The sequence below is a fragment of the Salvelinus alpinus genome, chromosome 6 (genome assembly GCF_045679555.1).
Source record: "Salvelinus alpinus chromosome 6, SLU_Salpinus.1, whole genome shotgun sequence".
NCBI classification, from domain to species: domain Eukaryota; kingdom Metazoa; phylum Chordata; class Actinopteri; order Salmoniformes; family Salmonidae; genus Salvelinus; species Salvelinus alpinus.
The window spans coordinates 94,247,743-94,269,204 of record NC_092091.1 but is presented as its reverse complement, the minus strand read 5'-3'; the positions used below and the strand labels follow the sequence as shown (position 1 = coordinate 94,269,204).

The 21,462-nt window shown below is 44.3% G+C and overlaps 1 protein-coding gene across 1 annotated transcript in view; it reads right to left on the bottom strand.

Moving 5' to 3' along the window:
* The window catches only part of tbc1d1 (TBC1 (tre-2/USP6, BUB2, cdc16) domain family, member 1), a gene marked incomplete in the record, with an annotated part of 182,307 nt that overhangs the window by 48,307 nt on the left and 112,538 nt on the right, over positions 1-21,462 (bottom strand). Inside the window, 1 exon segment of the mRNA XM_071408381.1 lies at positions 1,307-1,480. Within this exon segment, the coding sequence (XP_071264482.1) occupies positions 1,307-1,480 (174 nt within the window).

Below are 21,462 nucleotides of genomic sequence, written 5' to 3'. Positions count from 1 at the left end.
GTAGTATCTGTGTGTTACCCTGTATCTTGTCCTCTCTCTCCATTCTCAGTAGTAGTATCTGTGTGTTACCCTGTATCTTGTTGTTCTCTTTCTCCATTCTCAGTAGTAGTATCTGTGTGTTACCCTGTATCTTGTCCTCTCTCTCCATTCTCAGTAGTAGTATCTGTGTGTTACCCTGTATCTTGTCCTCTCTCTCCATTCTCAGTAGTAGTATCTGTGTGTTATCCTGTATCTTGTCCTCTCTCTCCATTCTCAGTAGTAGTATCTGTGTGTTACCCTGTATCTTGTCCTCTCTCTCCATTCTCAGTAGTAGTATCTGTGTGTTACCCTGTATCTTGTCCTCTCTCTCCATTCTCAGTAGTAGTATCTGTGTGTTATCCTGTATCTTGTCCTCTCTCTCCATTCTCAGTAGTAGTATCTGTGTGTTATCCTGTATCTTGTTCTCTCTCTCCATTCTCAGTAGTAGTATCTGTGTGTTATCCTGTATCTTGTCCTCTCTCTCCATTCTCAGTAGTAGTATCTGTGTTACCCTGTATCTTGTTCTCTCTCTCCATTCTCAGTAGTAGTATCTGTGTGTTACCCTGTATCTTGTTGTTCTCTCTCTCCATTCTCAGTAGTAGTATCTGTGTTACCCTGTATCTTGTCCTCTCTCTCCATTCTCAGTAGTAGTATCTGTGTGTTACCCTGTATCTTGTCCTCTCTCTCCATTCTCAGTAGTAGTATCTGTGTGTTACCCTGTATCTTGTTGTTCTCTCTCCATTCTCAGTAGTAGTATCTGTGTGTTACCCTGTATCTTGTCCTCTCTCTCCATTCTCAGTAGTAGTATCTGTGTGTTAACCTGTATCTTGTCCTCTCTCTCCATTCTCAGTAGTAGTATCTGTGTGTTACCCTGTATCTTGTTGTTCTCTCTCTCCATTCTCAGTAGTAGTATCTGTGTGTTACCCTGTATCTTGTTTACATTTACATTTAAGTCATTTAGCAGACGCTCTTATCCAGAGCGACTTACAAATTGTTCTCTCTCTCCATTCTCAGTAGTAGTATCTGTGTTACCCTGTATCTTGTGGTTCTCTCTCCTCATTCTCAGTAGTAGTATCTGTGTGTTACCCTGTATCTTGTCCTCTCTCCATTCTCAGTAGTAGTATCTGTGTATTACCCTGTATCTTGTTCTCTCTCTCCATTCTCAGTAGTAGTATCTGTGTGTTACCCTGTATCTTGTCCTCTCTCTCCATTCTCAGTAGTAGTATCTGTGTATTACCCTGTATCTTGTCCTCTCTCTCCATTCTCAGTAGTAGTATCTGTGTGTTACCCTGTATCTTGTGGTTCTCTCTCTCCATTCTCAGTAGTAGTATCTGTTGTAGGACCGCCTTCCTCCACAGCTCTCTCAGTTCTGCTCCGCCACGTTTCTTCCTCTCCTCCGGAACCACGCCCAGTGATCCGTCTGCAGACACGCCCCTACCGTCTAAGGGACAGTCATCCCTGTCTGAGATGGAGAGGGGGGGAGAAATGGGAGGGAGAGAGACAGAGGAAGGGAGGGAGTAGAGAGAGACCAGTTAATTCATTAGTGTCCATCTATGCTACTATAGACCCCATTCTCTGGCCCCTGAGTCCAGGGTTCCCCAACGGGTGGCCCCTGAGTCTAGATACATCTAGATACAGGTAACACCCACTGAGATCAGACTGGACCCCCCCCCCCCCCAGTCTCACCTCTAGATACAGGTAACACCCACTGAGATCAGACTGGACACCCCCCCCCCCCCCCCAGTCTCATCTCTAGATACAGGTAACACCCACTGAGATCAGACTGGACACCCCCCCCCCCCCCCCCCCCCCCCCCCCCCAGTCTCACCTCTAGATACAGGTAACACCCACTGAGATCAGACTGGACATCCCCCCCCCCAGTCTCACCTCTAGATACAGGTAACACCCACTGAGATCAGACTGGACACCTCCCCCCAGTCTCACCTCTAGATACAGGTAACACCCACTGTTATTGTCAGGCTCCCTCTGTGTGTGTGTGGTGTGTGGTGTGTGTGTGTGTGTGTGTAACAGTGTGTGTGTGTGTCAGTGTGTGTGTGTAACAGTGTGTGTGTGTAACAGTGTGTGTGTGTGACAGTGTGTGTGTGTGTGGTGTGTGTGTGTGTGGTGTGTGTGTGTGTGTGTGTAATGTGTGTGTGTGTGTGTGTAATGTGTGTGTGTGTGTGTGTGTGTGTGTGTGTGTGGGTGTGTGTGTAATGTGTGGTGTGTGTGTGTGTAATGTGTGTGTGTGTGTGGTGTGTGTGTGGTGTGTGTGTGTGTGGTGTGTGTGTGGTGTGTGGTGTGTGGTGTGTGTGTGTGGTGTGTGTGTGTAACAGTGTGTGTGTGTGTGGTGTGTGTGGTGTGTGTGTTTGTGTGTGGTGTGTGGTGTGGTGTGTGTGTGGTGTGTGTGTGTGTGTGGTGTGTGTGTGGTGTGTGTGTGTGTGTGTGTGTGTGTGGTGTGTGTGTAATGTGTGGTGTGTGTGGTGTGTGTGTGTGTGTGTGTGTGTGTGTGTGTGGAGGGCGTTGGCTCTGGTGGAGCGTGTTTACAGAGGAGGTGGAAGGTGCCACAGTGGCCGGGTGCGTCAGCATGTGTTTCTTAAGAAGTCTGGCGTGTTTGTTTCAGTGACTGTGCAAGTTCCAACACGCTTACACCACACACACACACACACACACACAGTTTAGATTCACTCATTGACTATCAGGTTCTTCCATGCTACTCTGTGTTCTATTCGGTGAGTGTGTGTGTGTGTGTGTGTGTGTGTGTGTGTGTGTGTGTGTGTGTGTGTGTGTGTGTGTGTGTGTGTGTGTGTGTACAGTACGTACAAGAGAGGACTCAGTAAACAACATCCATATAATGATCAGCCTGAAGGCCTTCAGCTCAGTGGACTAAGGCAGTCTCGTAGTGGACTAAGGCAGTCTCGTAGTGGACTAAGGCAGTCTCGTAGTGGACTAAGACAGTCTCGTAGTGGACTAAGACAGTCTCGTAGTGGACTAAGGCAGTCTCGTAGTGGACTAAGACAGTCTCGTAGTGGACTAAGACAGTCTCGTAGTGGACTAAGACAGTCTCGTAGTGGACTAAGACAGTCTCATAGTGGACTAAGACAGTCTCATAGTGGACTAAGACAGTTCATAGTGGACTAAGACAGTCTCATAGTGGACTAAGACAGTCTCATAGTGGACTAAGACAGTCTCATAGTGGACTAAGACAGTCTCATAGTGGACTAAGACAGTCTCATAGTGGACTAAGACAGTCTCGTAGGGCGCAGATGGTCCTTGGTTTCAACCCCAGTCAGTAGCAGCAGAGTTACATATTAAGGAAGTGTATTTTTAACCAGCAGAAAATGCCTTGTTCTGAAACTTTAACCTGACTTAAACTATAACTAACCTGGATCTTGCCCTAACCCTCCGTTCCTAAACCTAACCCTCCGTTCCTACACCTAACCCTCCGTTCCTACACCTAACCCTTCGTTCCTAAACCAGACCCTTCGTTCCTAAACCAGACCCTCCGTTCCTACACCTAACCCTCCGTTCCTAAAACTAACCCTCCGTTCCTAAAACTAACCCTCGTTCCTAAACCAGACCCTCCGTTCCTACACCTAACCCTCCGTTCCTAAAACTAACCCTCCGTTCCTAAAACTAACCCTCCGTTCCTAAAACTAACCCTCGTTCCTAAACCAGACCCTCCGTTCCTACACCTAACCCTCAGTCCCCAAGCCTAACCCTCCGTCCCCAAGCCTAACCCTCCGTTACAGGTATGGTATTACAACTAAACAGTAAATACAGGTAGTTACAGGTGTGGTATTACAACTAAACAGTAAATACAGGTAGTTACAGGTATGGTATTACAACTAAACAGTAAATACAGGTATGGTATTACAACTAAACAGTAAATACAGGTAGTTACAGGTATGGTATTACAACTAAACAGTAAATACAGGTAGTTACAGGTATGGTATTACAACTAAACAGTAAATACAGGTAGTTACAGGTATGGTATTACAACTAAACAGTAAATACAGGTAGTTACGGGTGTGGTATTACATCTAAACAGTAAATACAGGTAGTTACAGGTATGGTATTACAACTAAACAGTAAATACAGGTAGTTACAGGTATGGTATTACAACTAAACAGTAAATACAGGTAGTTACAGGTGTGGTATTACAACTAAACAGTAAATACAGGTATGGTATTACAACTAAACAGTAAATACAGGTAGTTACAGGTGTGGTATTACAACTAAACAGTAAATACAGGTAGTTACAGGTATGGTCAGCTATTCTCTTCAGTCTACTGTCCTGGTATAACCTGTTCTGTGTGTGTACTTATGTTTGTAGATGGGCTTGTTGATTAAAGGTGATTTGTCACACTCCATCTGTAACCAGAGGACTGTAACAAACACCTGGCTAAGGAGAGAGAGAGAGACTGAAAAAGAGAGAGAGAGAGACTGAAAAAGAGAGAGAGAGACTGAATAAGAGAGAGAGAGAGACTGAAAAAGAGAGAGAGAGAGACTGAATAAGAGAGAGAGAGAGACTGAAAAAGAGAGAGAGAGAGACTGAAAAAGAGAGAGAGAGAGACTGAATAAGAGGGAGAGAGAGACTGAAAAAGAGAGAGAGAGACTGAAAAAGAGAGAGAGACTGAAAAAGAGAGAGAGAGACTGAAAAAGAGAGAGAGACTGAAAAAGAGAGAGAGAGACTGAAAAAGAGAGAGAGAGACTGAAAAAGAGAGAGAGAGACTGAAAAAGAGAGAGAGAGACTGAAAAAGAGGGAGAGAGACTGAAAAAGAGGGAGAGAGACTGAAAAAGAGGGAGAGAGACTGAAAAAGAGGGAGAGAGACTGAAAAAGAGAGAGAGAGAGACTGAATAAGAGAGAGAGAGAGACTGAATAAGAGGGAGAGAGAGACTGAATAAGAGGGAGAGAGACTGAAAAAGAGAGAGAGAGACTGAAAAAGAGAGAGAGAGACTGAATAAGAGAGAGAGAGAGACTGAAAAAGAGAGAGAGAGAGACTGAATAAGAGGGAGAGAGAGACTGAAAAAGAGAGAGAGAGAGACTGAAAAAGAGAGAGAGAGAGACTGAATAAGAGGGAGAGAGAGACTGAAAAAGAGAGAGAGACTGAAAAAGAGAGAGAGACTGAAAAAGAGAGAGAGAGACTGAAAAAGAGAGAGAGATTGAAAAAGAGAGAGAGAGACTGAAAAAGAGAGAGAGAGACTGAAAAGAGAGAGAGAGACTGAAAAAGAGAGAGAGAGACTGAAAAAGAGGGAGAGAGACTGAAAAAGAGGGAGAGAGACTGAAAAAGAGGGAGAGAGACTGAAAAAGAGAGAGAGAGACTGAAAAAGAGAGAGAGAGAGACTGAATAAGAGAGAGAGAGAGAGAGACTGAATAAGAGAGAGAGAGAGAGAGACTGAATAAGAGGGAGAGAGACTGAATAAGAGAGAGAGAGACTGAAAAAGAGAGAGAGAGACTGAAAAAGAGGGAGAGAGACTGAAAAAGAGAGAGAGAGAGACTGAATAAGAGAGAGAGAGACTGAAAAAGAGAGAGAGAGAGACTGAATAAGAGGGAGAGAGACTGAAAAAGAGAGAGAGAGACTGAAAAAGAGAGAGAGAGACTGAAAAAGAGGGAGAGAGACTGAAAAAGAGGGAGAGAGACTGAAAAAGAGGGAGAGAGACTGAAAAAGAGGGAGAGAGAGACAGGGAGAGGTGGTAGATGGTAGGTAAATTGTGTATTACTTGTGATACATGTTTATACAGGTATAAAGGGTTTAAAGAGTTTACACATGCAGGGACAGGGACAGTAACGGTCTCTCCTCCCTTTAATTACTGTACCAGACCAACAGTAACCCTGTCTGACCTATAGAGGTTACTAACTGTACCAGACCAACAGTAACCCTGTCTGACCTATAGAGGTTACTAACTGTACCAGACCAACAGTAACCCTGTCTGACCTATAGAGGTTACTAACTGTACCAGACCAACAGTAACCCTGTCTGACCTATAGAGGTTACTAACTGTACCAGACCAACAGTAACCCTGTCTGACCTATAGAGGTTACTAACTGTACCAGACCAACAGTAACCCTGTCTGACCTATAGAGGTTACTAACTGTACCAGACCAACAGTAACCCTGTCTGACCTATAGAGGTTACTAACTGTACCAGACCAACAGTAACCCTGTCTGACCTATAGAGGTTACTAACTGTACCAGACCAACAGTAACCCTGTCTGACCTATAGAGGTTACTAACTGTACCAAACCAACAGTAACCCTGTCTGACCTATAGAGGTTACTAACTGTACCAGACCAACAGTAACCCTGTCTGTCCTATAGAGGTTACTAACTGTACCAGACCAACAGTAACCCTGTCTGTCCTATAGAGGTTACTAACTGTACCAGACCAACAGTAACCCTGTCTGACCTATAGAGGTTACTAACTGTACCAGACCAACAGTAACCCTGTCTGTCCTATAGAGGTTACTAACTGTACCAGACCAACAGTAACCCTGTCTGACCTATAGAGGTTACTAACTGTACCAGACCAACAGTAACCCTGTCTGACCTATAGAGGTTACTAACTGTACCAGACCAACAGTAACCCTGTCTGTCCTATAGAGGTTACTAACTGTACCAGACCAACAGTAACCCTGTCTGACCTATAGAGGTTACTAACTGTACCAGACCAACAGTAACCCTGTCTGACCTATAGAGGTTACTAACTGTACCAGACCAACAGTAACCCTGTCTGACCTATAGAGGTTACTAACTGTACCAGACCAACAGTAACCCTGTCTGACCTATAGAGGTTACTAACTGTACCAGACCAACAGTAACCCTGTCTGTCCTATAGAGGTTACTAACTGTACCAGACCAACAGTAACCCTGTCTGACCTATAGAGGTTACTAACTGTACCAGACCAACAGTAACCCTGTCTGACCTATAGAGGTTACTAACTGTACCAGACCAACAGTAACCCTGTCTGTCCTATAGAGGTTACTAACTGTACCAGACCAACAGTAACCCTGTCTGACCTATAGAGGTTACTAACTGTACCAGACCAACAGTAACCCTGTCTGATCTATAGAGGTTACTAACTGTACCAGACCAACAGTAACCCTGTCTGACCTATAGAGGTTACTAACTGTACCAGACCAACAGTAACCCTGTCTGACCTATAGAGGTTACTAACTGTACCAGACCAACAGTAACCCTGTCTGACCTATAGAGGTTACTAACTGTACCAGACCAACAGTAACCCTGTCTGACCTATAGAGGTTACTAACTGTACCAGACCAACAGTAACCCTGTCTGACCTATAGAGGTTACTAACTGTACCAGACCAACAGTAACCCTGTCTGACCTATAGAGGTTACTAACTGTACCAGACCAACAGTAACCCTGTCTGACCTATAGAGGTTACTAACTGTACCAGACCAACAGTAACCCTGTCTGTCCTATAGAGGTTACTAACTGTACCAGACCAACAGTAACCCTGTCTGACCTATAGAGGTTACTAACTGTACCAGACCAACAGTAACCCTGTCTGACCTATAGAGGTTACTAACTGTACCAGACCAACAGTAACCCTGTCTGACCTATAGAGGTTACTAACTGTACCAGACCAACAGTAACCCTGTCTGTCCTATAGAGGTTACTAACTGTACCAGACCAACAGTAACCCTGTCTGACCTATAGAGGTTACTAACTGTACCAGACCAACAGTAACCCTGTCTGACCTATAGAGGTTACTAACTGTACCAGACCAACAGTAACCCTGTCTGACCTATAGAGGTTACTAACTGTACCAGACCAACAGTAACCCTGTCTGACCTATAGAGGTTACTAACTGTACCAGACCAACAGTAACCCTGTCTGACCTATAGAGGTTACTAACTGTACCAGACCAACAGTAACCCTGTCTGACCTATAGAGGTTACTAACTGTACCAGACCAACAGTAACCCTGTCTGACCTATAGAGGTTACTAACTGTACCAGACCAACAGTAACCCTGTCTGACCTATAGAGGTTACTAACTGTACCAGACCAACAGTAACCCTGTCTGACCTATAGAGGTTACTAACTGTACCAGACCAACAGTAACCCTGTCTGTCCTATAGAGGTTACTAACTGTACCAGACCAACAGTAACCCTGTCTGACCTATAGAGGTTACTAACTGTACCAGACCAACAGTAACCCTGTCTGACCTATAGAGGTTACTAACTGTACCAGACCAACAGTAACCCTGTCTGACCTATAGAGGTTACTAACTGTACCAGACCAACAGTAACCCTGTCTGTCCTATAGAGGTTACTAACTGTACCAGACCAACAGTAACCCTGTCTGACCTATAGAGGTTACTAACTGTACCAGACCAACAGTAACCCTGTCTGACCTATAGAGGTTACTAACTGTACCAGACCAACAGTAACCCTGTCTGACCTATAGAGGTTACTAACTGTACCAGACCAACAGTAACCCTGTCTGTCCTATAGAGGTTACTAACTGTACCAGACCAACAGTAACCCTGTCTGACCTATAGAGGTTACTAACTGTACCAGACCAACAGTAACCCTGTCTGACCTATAGAGGTTACTAACTGTACCAGACCAACAGTAACCCTGTCTGTCCTATAGAGGTTACTAACTGTACCAGACCAACAGTAACCCTGTCTGACCTATAGAGGTTACTAACTGTACCAGACCAACAGTAACCCTGTCTGACCTATAGAGGTTACTAACTGTACCAGACCAACAGTAACCCTGTCTGACCTATAGAGGTTACTAACTGTACCAGACCAACAGTAACCCTGTCTGACCTATAGAGGTTACTAACTGTACCAGACCAACAGTAACCCTGTCTGTCCTATAGAGGTTACTAACCGTACCAGACCAACAGTAACCCTGTCTGACCTATAGAGGTTACTAACCGTACCAGACCAACAGTAACCCTGTCTGACCTATAGAGGTTACTAACTGTACCAGACCAACAGTAACCCTGTCTGTCCTATAGAGGTTACTAACCGTACCAGACCAACAGTAACCCTGTCTGACCTATAGAGGTTACTAACCGTACCAGACCAACAGTAACCCTGTCTGACCTATAGAGGTTACTAACTGTACCAGACCAACAGTAACCCTGTCTGACCTATAGAGGTTACTAACTGTACCAGACCAACAGTAACCCTGTCTGACCTATAGAGGTTACTAACTGTACCAGACCAACAGTAACCCTGTCTGACCTATAGAGGTTACTAACTGTACCAGACCAACAGTAACCCTGTCTGACCTATAGAGGTTACTAACTGTACCAGACCAACAGTAACCCTGTCTGACCTATAGAGGTTACTAACTGTACCAGACCAACAGTAACCCTGTCTGACCTATAGAGGTTACTAACTGTACCAGACCAACAGTAACCCTGTCTGACCTATAGAGGTTACTAACTGTACCAGACCAACAGTAACCCTGTCTGTCCTATAGAGGTTACTAACTGTACCAGACCAACAGTAACCCTGTCTGACCTATAGAGGTTACTAACTGTACCAGACCAACAGTAACCCTGTCTGACCTATAGAGGTTACTAACTGTACCAGACCAACAGTAACCCTGTCTGACCTATAGAGGTTACTAACTGTACCAGACCAACAGTGACCCTGTCTGACCTATAGAGGTTACTAACTGTACCAGACCAACAGTAACCCTGTCTGACCTATAGAGGTTACTAACTGTACCAGACCAACAGTAACCCTGTCTGACCTATAGAGGTTACTAACTGTACCAGACCAACAGTAACCCTGTCTGACCTATAGAGGTTACTAACTGTACCAGACCAACAGTAACCCTGTCTGACCTATAGAGGTTACTAACTGTACCAGACCAACAGTAACCCTGTCTGACCTATAGAGGTTACTAACTGTACCAGACCAACAGTAACCCTGTCTGACCTATAGAGGTTACTAACTGTACCAGACCAACAGTAACCCTGTCTGACCTATAGAGGTTACTAACTGTACCAGACCAACAGTAACCCTGTCTGACCTATAGAGGTTACTAACTGTACCAGACCAACAGTAACCCTGTCTGTCCTATAGAGGTTACTAACTGTACCAGACCAACAGTAACCCTGTCTGACCTATAGAGGTTACTAACTGTACCAGACCAACAGTAACCCTGTCTGTCTGACCTATAGAGGTTACTAACTGTACCAGACCAACAGTAACCCTGTCTGTCTGACCTATAGAGGTTACTAACTGTACCAGACCAACAGTAACCCTGTCTGACCTATAGAGGTTACTAACTGTACCAGACCAACAGTAACCCTGTCTGACCTATAGAGGTTACTAACTGTACCAGACCAACAGTAACCCTGTCTGTCCTATAGAGGTTACTAACTGTACCAGACCAACAGTAACCCTGTCTCTACTGTACCAGACCAACAGTAACCCAGTCTCTACTGTACCAGACCAACAGTAACCCAGTCTCTACTGTACCAGACCAACAGTAACCCAGTCTCTACTGTACCAGACCAACAGTAACCCAGTCTCTACTGTACCAGGCCAACAGTAACCCAGTCTCTACTGTACCAGACCAACAGTAACCCAGTCTCTACTGTACCAGACCAACAGTAACCCAGTCTCTACTGTACCAGACCAACAGTAACCCAGTCTCTACTGTACCAGACCAACAGTAACCCAGTCTCTACTGTACCAGACCAACAGTAACCCAGTCTCTACTGTACCAGACCAACAGTAACCCAGTCTCTACTGTACCAGACCAACAGTAACCCAGTCTCTACTGTACCAGACCAACAGTAACCCAGTCTCTACTGTACCAGGCCGACAGTAACCCAGTCTCTACCGTACCAGACCAACAGTAACCCAGTCTCTACTGTACCAGACCATCAGTAACCCAGTCTCTACTGTACCAGACCAACAGTAACCCAGTCTCTACTGTACCAGACCAACAGTAACCCAGTCTCTACCGTACCAGGCCAACAGTAACCCAGTCTCTACTGTACCAGACCAACAGTAACCCAGTCTCTACTGTACCAGGCCAACAGTAACCCAGTCTCTACTGTACCAGACCAACAGTAACCCAGTCTCTACTGTACCAGGCCAACAGTAACCCAGTCTCTACTGTACCAGACCAACAGTAACCCAGTCTCTACTGTACCAGACCAACAGTAACCCAGTCTCTACTGTACCAGACCAACAGTAACCCAGTCTCTACTGTACCAGACCAACAGTAACCCAGTCTCTACTGTACCAGACCAACAGTAACCCAGTCTCTACTGTACCAGACCAACAGTAACCCAGTCTCTACTGTACCAGACCAACAGTAACCCAGTCTCTACTGTACCAGACCAACAGTAACCCAGTCTCTACTGTACCAGGCCGACAGTAACCCAGTCTCTACTGTACCAGACCAACAGTAACCCAGTCTCTACTGTACCAGGCCACAGTAACCCAGTCTCTACTGTACCAGACCAACAGTAACCCAGTCTCTACAGTACCAGACCAACAGTAACCCAGTCTCTACTGTACCAGGCCGACAGTAACCCAGTCTCTACTGTACCAGACCAACAGTAACCCAGTCTCTACCGTACCAGGCCAACAGTAACCTATTCTCTCCAGCCAGATAACTTACTTCCTCAAATATTTGAATGTTTTTTTTTTTAGGATTACGTAGCTCCAAAGTCCAAGTTGGAGGATGACCACGACAAAACAGTAACTCACACAGCAACAGTGACATCTAGTGGCCAGCTGCTGTCACTACACCAGTCTGGGCACTGACGGCTTAGGCCACAGCTGTTCTATACGGTCTCTGGGACACACATGCAGTCGTCATTGTCCGTTTTCTGTCTTTTAAAACATGAATATAATTTTTTCCCCCCCCGGGACAAGTTACATACGTACGAAAGCGAACATAGTGGGTCTAATGATGGACAATCATATCCGTTGTCCATCATCGAATGACTTCCTATTGAAAAGCTATTGTCTCAAATCAGGAGAAATACTGTGTTTCTCCACTAGCCGTACACTAAACCAATGTCCTTCTACATGCTGCTATTTAAAATCAGGTTTGGGATTCAGTTCTATTCCATTTCCATACAGAACACTGATTCACATTCACATTCTAGAACTAGAAGGAATCATTTAGAATCTTTATCTTGAACTGTTTAATTGCTGCTATGGAAACCAGGACAAGCCAGGCTAAATGCATCAGTTATTACTATGGGGACTAGCCAGGCTAAATGCATCAGTTATTACTATGGGGACTAGCCAGGCTAAATGCATCAATTATTACTACGGGGACTAGCCAGGCTAAATGCATCAATTATTACTATGGAGACTAGCCAGGCTAAATGCATCAATTATTACTACGGGGACTAGCCAGGCTAAATGGATCAATTATTACTACGGGGACTAGCCTGGCTAAATGCATCAATTATTACTACGGGGACTAGCCAGGCTAAATGCATCAGTTATTACTACGGGGACTAGCCTGGCTAAATGCATCAGTTATTACTACGGGGACTAGCCAGGCTAAATGCATCAGTTATTACTACGGGGACTAGCCTGGCTAAATGCATCAGTTATTACTACGGGGACTAGCCAGGCTAAATGCATCAATTATTACTATGGAGACTAGCCAGGCTAAATGCATCAATTATTACTACGGGGACTAGCCAGGCTAAATGCATCAATTATTACTACGGGGACTAGCCAGGCTAAATGCATCAATTATTACTACGGGGACTAGCCAGGCTAAATGCATCAGTTATTACTATGGAGACTAGCCAGGCTAAATGCATCAATTATTACTACGGGGACTAGCCAGGCTAAATGCATCAATTATTACTACGGGGACTAGCCAGGCTAAATGCATCAATTATTACTACGGGGACTAGCCAGGCTAAATGCATCAATTATTACTACGGGGACTAGCCAGGCTAAATGCATCAATTATTACTACGGGGACTAGCCAGGCTAAATGCATCAATTATTACTACGGGGACTAGCCAGGCTAAATGCATCAATTATTACTACGGGGACTAGCCAGGCTAAATGCATCAATTATTACTACGGGGACTAGCCAGGCTAAATGCATCAATTATTACTAAGGGGACTAGCCAGGCTAAATGCATCAATTATTACTACGGGGACTAGCCAGGCTAAATGCATCAATTATTACTACGGGGACTAGATAGGCTAAATGCATCAATTATTACTACGGGGACTAGCCAGGCTAAATGCATCAATTATTACTACGGGGACTAGCCAGGCTAAATGCATCAATTATTACTACGGGGACTAGCCAGGCTAAATGCATCAATTATTACTACGGGGACTAGCCAGGCTAAATGCATCAATTATTACTATGGGGACTAGCCAGGCTAAATGCATCAATTATTACTAAGGGGACTAGCCAGGCTAAATGCATCAGTTATTACTACGGAGACTAGCCAGGCTAAATGGATCAATTATTACTACGGGGACTAGCCAGGCTAAATGGATCAATTATTACTACGGGGACTAGCCAGGCTAAATGCATCAGTTATTACTACGGGGACTAGCCAGGCTAAATGCATCAGTTATTACTACGGGGACTAGCCAGGCTAAATGCATCAGTTATTACTACGGGGACTAGCCAGGCTAAATGCATCAGTTATTACTATGGGGACTAGCCTGGCTAAATGCATCAGTTATTACTACGGGGACTAGCCAGGCTAAATGCATCAGTTATTACTACGGGGACTAGCCTGGCTAAATGCATCAATTATTACTATGGGGACTAGCCAGGCTAAATGCATCAATTATTACTACGGGGACTAGCCTGGCTAAATGCATCAATTATTACTACGGGGACTAGCCAGGCTAAATGCATCAGTTATTACTATGGAGACTAGCCAGGCTAAATGCATCAATTATTACTATGGGGACTAGCCAGGCTAAATGCATCAGTTATTACTACGGGGACTAGCCAGGCTAAATGCATCAATTATTACTACGGGGACTAGCCAGGCTAAATGCATCAATTATTACTACGGGGACTAGCCAGGCTAAATGCATCAGTTATTACTACGGGGACTAGCCAGGCTAAATGCATCAGTTATTACTACGGGGACTAGCCAGGCTAAATGCATCAATTATTACTACGGGGACTAGCCAGGCTAAATGCATTCAATTATTACTACGGGGACTAGCCAGGCTAAATGCATCAATTATTACTACGGGGACTAGCCAGGCTAAATGCATCAATTATTACTAAGGGGACTAGCCAGGCTAAATGCATCAATTATTACTACGGGGACTAGCCAGGCTAAATGCATCAATTATTACTACGGGGACTAGCCAGGCTAAATGCATCAATTATTACTACGGGGACTAGCCAGGCTAAATGCATCAATTATTACTACGGGGACTAGCCAGGCTAAATGCATCAATTATTACTATGGGGACTAGCCAGGCTAAATGCATCAATTATTACTACGGGGACTAGCCAGGCTAAATGCATCAATTATTACTATGGGGACTAGCCAGGCTAAATGCATCAATTATTACTACGGGGACTAGCCAGGCTAAATGCATCAATTATTACTACGGGGACTAGCCAGGCTAAATGCATCAATTATTACTACGGGGACAAGCCAGGCTAAATGCATCAATTATTACTATGGGGACTAGCCAGGCTAAATGCGTCCGCTTATTACTACGGGGACTAGCCTGGCTAAATGCATCAGTTATTACTATCGGGGACTCGCCCAGGCTTAATGCATCAGTTATTACTACGGGGACTAGCCTGGCTAAATGCATCAGTTATTACTACGGGGACTAGCCAGGCTAAATGCATCAATTATTACTACGGGGACTAGCCAGGCTAAATGCATCAGTTATTACCACGGGGACTAGCCAGGCTAAATGCATCAATTATTACTACGGGGACTAGCCAGGCTAAATGCATCAATTATTACTACGGAGACTAGCCAGGCTAAATGCATCAATTATTACTAAGGGGACTAGCCAGACTAAATGCATCAATTATTACTATGGGGACTAGCCTGGCTAAATGCATCAGTTATTACTACGGGGACTAGCCAGGCTAAATGCATCAATTATTACTACGGGGACTAGCCAGGCTAAATGCATCAGTTATTACTAAGGGGACTAGCCAGGCTAAATGCATCAATTATTACTACGGGGACTAGCCAGGCTAAATGCATCAGTTATTACTACGGGGACTAGCCAGGCTAAATGCATCAGTTATTACTACGGGGACTAGCCAGGCTAAATGCATCAATTATTACTACGGGGACTAGCCTGGCTAAATGCATCAGTTATTACTACGGGGACTAGCCAGGCTAAATGCATCAATTATTACTAAGGGGACTAGCCAGGCTAAATGCATCAGTTATTACTACGGGGACTAGCCAGGCTAAATGCATCAGTTATTACTACGGGGACTAGCCTGGCTAAATGCATCAATTATTACTACGGGGACTAGCCTGGCTAAATGCATCAGTTATTACTACGGGGACTAGCCAGGCTAAATGCATCAATTATTACTAAGGGGACTAGCCAGGCTAAATGCATCAATTATTACTACGGGGACTAGCCTGGCTAAATGGATCAATTATTACTACGGGGACTAGCCTGGCTAAATGCATCAATTATTACTATGGGGACTAGCCAGGCTAAATGCATCAGTTATTACTACGGGGACTAGCCAGGCTAAATGCATCAGTTATTACTAAGGGGACTAGCCAGGCTAAATGCATCAATTATTACTACGGGGACTAGCCAGGCTAAATGGATCAATTATTACTACGGGGACTAGCCTGGCTAAATGCATCAGTTATTACTACGGGGACTAGCCAGGCTAAATGCATCAATTATTACTAAGGGGACTAGCCAGGCTAAATGCATCAATTATTACTACGGGGACTAGCCAGGCTAAATGCATCAATTATTACTATGGGGACTAGCCAGGCTAAATGCATCAATTATTACTACGGGGACTAGCCAGGCTAAATGCATCAATTATTACTATGGGGACTAGCCAGGCTAAATGCATCAATTATTACTACGGGGACTAGCCAGGCTAAATGCATCAATTATTACTACGGGGACTAGCCAGGCTAAATGCATCAATTATTACTACGGGGACAAGCCAGGCTAAATGCATCAATTATTACTATGGGGACTAGCCAGGCTAAATGCATCAATTATTACTATGGGGACTAGCTAGGCTAAATGCATCAATTATTACTATGGGGACTAGCTAGGCTAAATGCATCAATTATTACTATGGGGACTAGCTAGGCTAAATGCATCAGTTATTACTATGGGGACTAGCTAGGCTAAATGCATCAGTTATTACTATGGGGACAAGCCAGGCGAAATGCATCAGTTATTACTACGGGGACTAGCCAGGCTAAATGCATCAATTATTACTACGGGGACTAGCCAGGCTAAATGCATCAGTTATTACCACGGGGACTAGCCAGGCTAAATGCATCAATTATTACTACGGGGACTAGCCAGGCTAAATGCATCAATTATTACTACGGAGACTAGCCAGGCTAAATGCATCAATTATTACTAAGGGGACTAGCCAGACTAAATGCATCAATTATTACTATGGGGACTAGCCTGGCTAAATGCATCAGTTATTACTACGGGGACTAGCCAGGCTAAATGCATCAATTATTACTACGGGGACTAGCCAGGCTAAATGCATCAGTTATTACTAAGGGGACTAGCCAGGCTAAATGCATCAATTATTACTAAGGGGACTAGCCAGGCTAAATGCATCAGTTATTACTACGGGGACTAGCCAGGCTAAATGCATCAGTTATTACTACGGGGACTAGCCAGGCTAAATGCATCAATTATTACTACGGGGACTAGCCTGGCTAAATGCATCAGTTATTACTACGGGGACTAGCCAGGCTAAATGCATCAATTATTACTAAGGGGACTAGCCAGGCTAAATGCATCAGTTATTACTACGGGGACTAGCCAGGCTAAATGCATCAATTATTACTACGGGGACTAGCCTGGCTAAATGCATCAATTATTACTACGGGGACTAGCCTGGCTAAATGCATCAGTTATTACTACGGGGACTAGCCAGGCTAAATGCATCAATTATTACTAAGGGGACTAGCCAGGCTAAATGCATCAATTATTACTACGGGGACTAGCCTGGCTAAATGGATCAATTATTACTACGGGGACTAGCCTGGCTAAATGCATCAATTATTACTATGGGGACTAGCCAGGCTAAATGCATCAGTTATTACTACGGGGACTAGCCAGGCTAAATGCATCAGTTATTACTAAGGGGACTAGCCAGGCTAAATGCATCAATTATTACTACGGGGACTAGCCAGGCTAAATGGATCAATTATTACTACGGGGACTAGCCTGGCTAAATGCATCAGTTATTACTACGGGGACTAGCCAGGCTAAATGCATCAATTATTACTAAGGGGACTAGCCAGGCTAAATGCATCAATTATTACTAAGGGGACTAGCCGGGCTAAATGCATCAATTATTACTACGGGGACTAGCCAGGCTAAATGCATCAGTTATTACTACGGGGACTAGCCAGGCTAAATGCATCAGTTATTACTACGGGGACTAGCCAGGCTAAATGCATCAATTATTACTACGGGGACTAGCCTGGCTAAATGGATCAATTATTACTACGGGGACTAGCCAGGCTAAATGCATCAGTTATTACTACGGGGACTAGCCAGGCTAAATGCATCAGTTATTACTACGGGGACTAGCCAGGCTAAATGCATCAGTTATTACTACGGGGACTAGCCAGGCTAAATGCATCAGTTATTACTACGGGGACTAGCCAGGCTAAATGCATCAGTTATTACTATGGAGACTAGCCAGGCTAAATGCATCAATTATTACTATGGGGACTAGCCAGGCTAAATGCATCAGTTATTACTACGGGGACTAGCCAGGCTAAATGCATCAATTATTACTACGGGGACTAGCCTGGCTAAATGCATCAATTATTACTACGGGGACTAGCCAGGCTAAATGCATCAGTTATTACTATGGAGACTAGCCAGGCTAAATGCATCAATTATTACTATGGGGACTAGCCAGGCTAAATGCATCAGTTATTACTACGGGGACTAGCCAGGCTAAATGCATCAATTATTACTACGGGGACTAGCTAGGCTAAATGCATCAATTATTACTACGGGGACTAGCCAGGCTAAATGCATCAGTTATTACTACGGGGACTAGCCAGGCTAAATGCATCAGTTATTACTACGGGGACTAGCCAGGCTAAATGCATCAATTATTACTACGGGGACTAGCCAGGCTAAATGCATCAATTATTACTACGGGGACTAGCCAGGCTAAATGCATCAATTATTACTAAGGGGACTAGCCAGGCTAAATGCATCAATTATTACTACGGGGACTAGCCAGGCTAAATGCATCAATTATTACTACGGGGACTAGCCAGGCTAAATGCATCAATTATTACTACGGGGACTAGCCAGGCTAAATGCATCAATTATTACTACGGGGACTAGCCAGGCTAAATGCATCAATTATTACTATGGGGACTAGCCAGGCTAAATGCATCAATTATTACTACGGGGACTAGCCAGGCTAAATGCATCAATTATTACTATGGGGACTAGCCAGGCTAAATGCATCAATTATTACTACGGGGACTAGCCAGGCTAAATGCATCAGTTATTACTACGGGGACTAGCCAGGCTAAATGCATCAATTATTACTACGGGGACAAGCCAGGCTAAATGCATCAATTATTACTATGGGGACTAGCCAGGCTAAATGCATCAATTATTACTATGGGGACTAGCCAGGCTAAATGCATCAATTATTACTATGGGGACTAGCCAGGCTAAATGCATCAATTATTACTATGGGGACTAGCCAGGCTAAATGCATCAGTTATTACTATGGGGACTAGCTAGGCTAAATGCATCAGTTATTACTATGGGGACAAGCCAGGCGAAATGCATCAGTTATTACTACGGGGACTAGCCAGGCTAAATGCATCAATTATTACTACGGGGACTAGCCAGGCTAAATGCATCAGTTATTACCACGGGGACTAGCCAGGCTAAATGCATCAATTATTACTACGGGGACTAGCCAGGCTAAATGCATCAATTATTACTACGGAGACTAGCCAGGCTAAATGCATCAATTATTACTAAGGGGACTAGCCAGACTAAATGCATCAATTATTACTATGGGGACTAGCCTGGCTAAATGCATCAGTTATTACTACGGGGACTAGCCAGGCTAAATGCATCAATTATTACTACGGGGACTAGCCAGGCTAAATGCATCAGTTATTACTAAGGGGACTAGCCAGGCTAAATGCATCAGTTATTACTAAGGGGACTAGCCAGGCTAAATGCATCAGTTATTACTACGGGGACTAGCCAGGCTAAATGCATCAGTTATTACTACGGGGACTAGCCAGGCTAAATGCATCAATTATTACTACGGGGACTAGCCTGGCTAAATGCATCAGTTATTACTACGGGGACTAGCCAGGCTAAATGCATCAATTATTACTAAGGGGACTAGCCAGGCTAAATGCATCAGTTATTACTACGGGGACTAGCCAGGCTAAATGCATCAATTATTACTACGGGGACTAGCCTGGCTAAATGCATCAATTATTACTACGGGGACTAGCCTGGCTAAATGCATCAGTTATTACTACGGGGACTAGCCAGGCTAAATGCATCAATTATTACTAAGGGGACTAGCCAGGCTAAATGCATCAATTATTACTACGGGGACTAGCCTGGCTAAATGGATCAATTATTACTACGGGGACTAGCCTGGCTAAATGCATCAATTATTACTATGGGGACTAGCCAGGCTAAATGCATCAGTTATTACTACGGGGACTAGCCAGGCTAAATGCATCAGTTATTACTAAGGGGACTAGCCAGGCTAAATGCATCAATTATTACTACGGGGACTAGCCAGGCTAAATGGATCAATTATTACTACGGGGACTAGCCTGGCTAAATGCATCAGTTATTACTACGGGGACTAGCCAGGCTAAATGCATCAATTATTACTAAGGGGACTAGCCAGGCTAAATGCATCAATTATTACTAAGGGGACTAGCCGGGCTAAATGCATCAATTATTACTACGGGGACTAGCCAGGCTAAATGCATCAGTTATTACTACGGGGACTAGCCAGGCTAAATGCATCAGTTATTACTACGGGGACTAGCCAGGCTAAATGCATCAATTATTACTACGGGGACTAGCCTGGCTAAATGGATCAATTATTACTACGGGGACTAGCCAGGCTAAATGCATCAGTTATTACTACGGGGACTAGCCAGGCTAAATGCATCAGTTATTACTACGGGGACTAGCCAGGCTAAATGCATCAGTTATTACTACGGGGACTAGCCAGGCTAAATGCATCAGTTATTACTACGGGGACTAGCCAGGCTAAATGCATCAGTTATTACTAAGGGGACTAGCCAGGCTAAATGCATCAATTATTACTACGGGGACTAGCCTGGCTAAATGGATCAGTTATTACTACGGGGACTAGCCAGGCTAAATGCATCAATTATTACTACGGGGACTAGCCAGGCTAAATGCATCAGTTATTACTACGGGGACTAGCCAGGCTAAATGCATCAATTATTACTACGGGGACTAGCCAGGCTAAATGCATCAGTTATTACTATGGAGACTAGCCAGGCTAAATGCATCAGTTATTACTACGGGGACTAGCCTGGCTAAATGCATCAATTATTACTACGGGGACTAGCCAGGCTAAATGCATCAATTATTACTATGGAGACTAGCCAGGCTAAATGCATCAGTTATTACTACGGGGACTAGCCAGGCTAAATGCATCAGTTATTACTAAGGGGACTAGCCAGACTAAATGCATCAATTATTACTAAGGGGACTAGCCAGGCTAAATGCATCAGTTATTACTATGGAGACTAGCCAGGCTAAATGCATCAGTTATTACTACGGGGACTAGCCTGGCTAAATGCATCAATTATTACTACGGGGACTAGCCAGGCTAAATGCATCAATTATTACTATGGAGACTAGCCAGGCTAAATGCATCAGTTATTACTACGGGGACTAGCCAGGCTAAATGCATCAGTTATTACTAAGGGGACTAGCCAGACTAAATGCATCAATTATTACTACGGGGACTAGCCAGGCTAAATGCATCAGTTATTACTACGGGGACTAGCCAGACTAAATGCATCAATTATTACTAAGGGGACTAGCCAGGCTAAATGCATCAGTTATTACTATGGAGACTAGCCAGGCTAAATGCATCAGTTATTACTAAGGGGACTAGCCAGGCTAAATGCATCAGTTATTACTAAGGGGACTAGCCAGGCTAAATGCATCAATTATTACTACGGGGA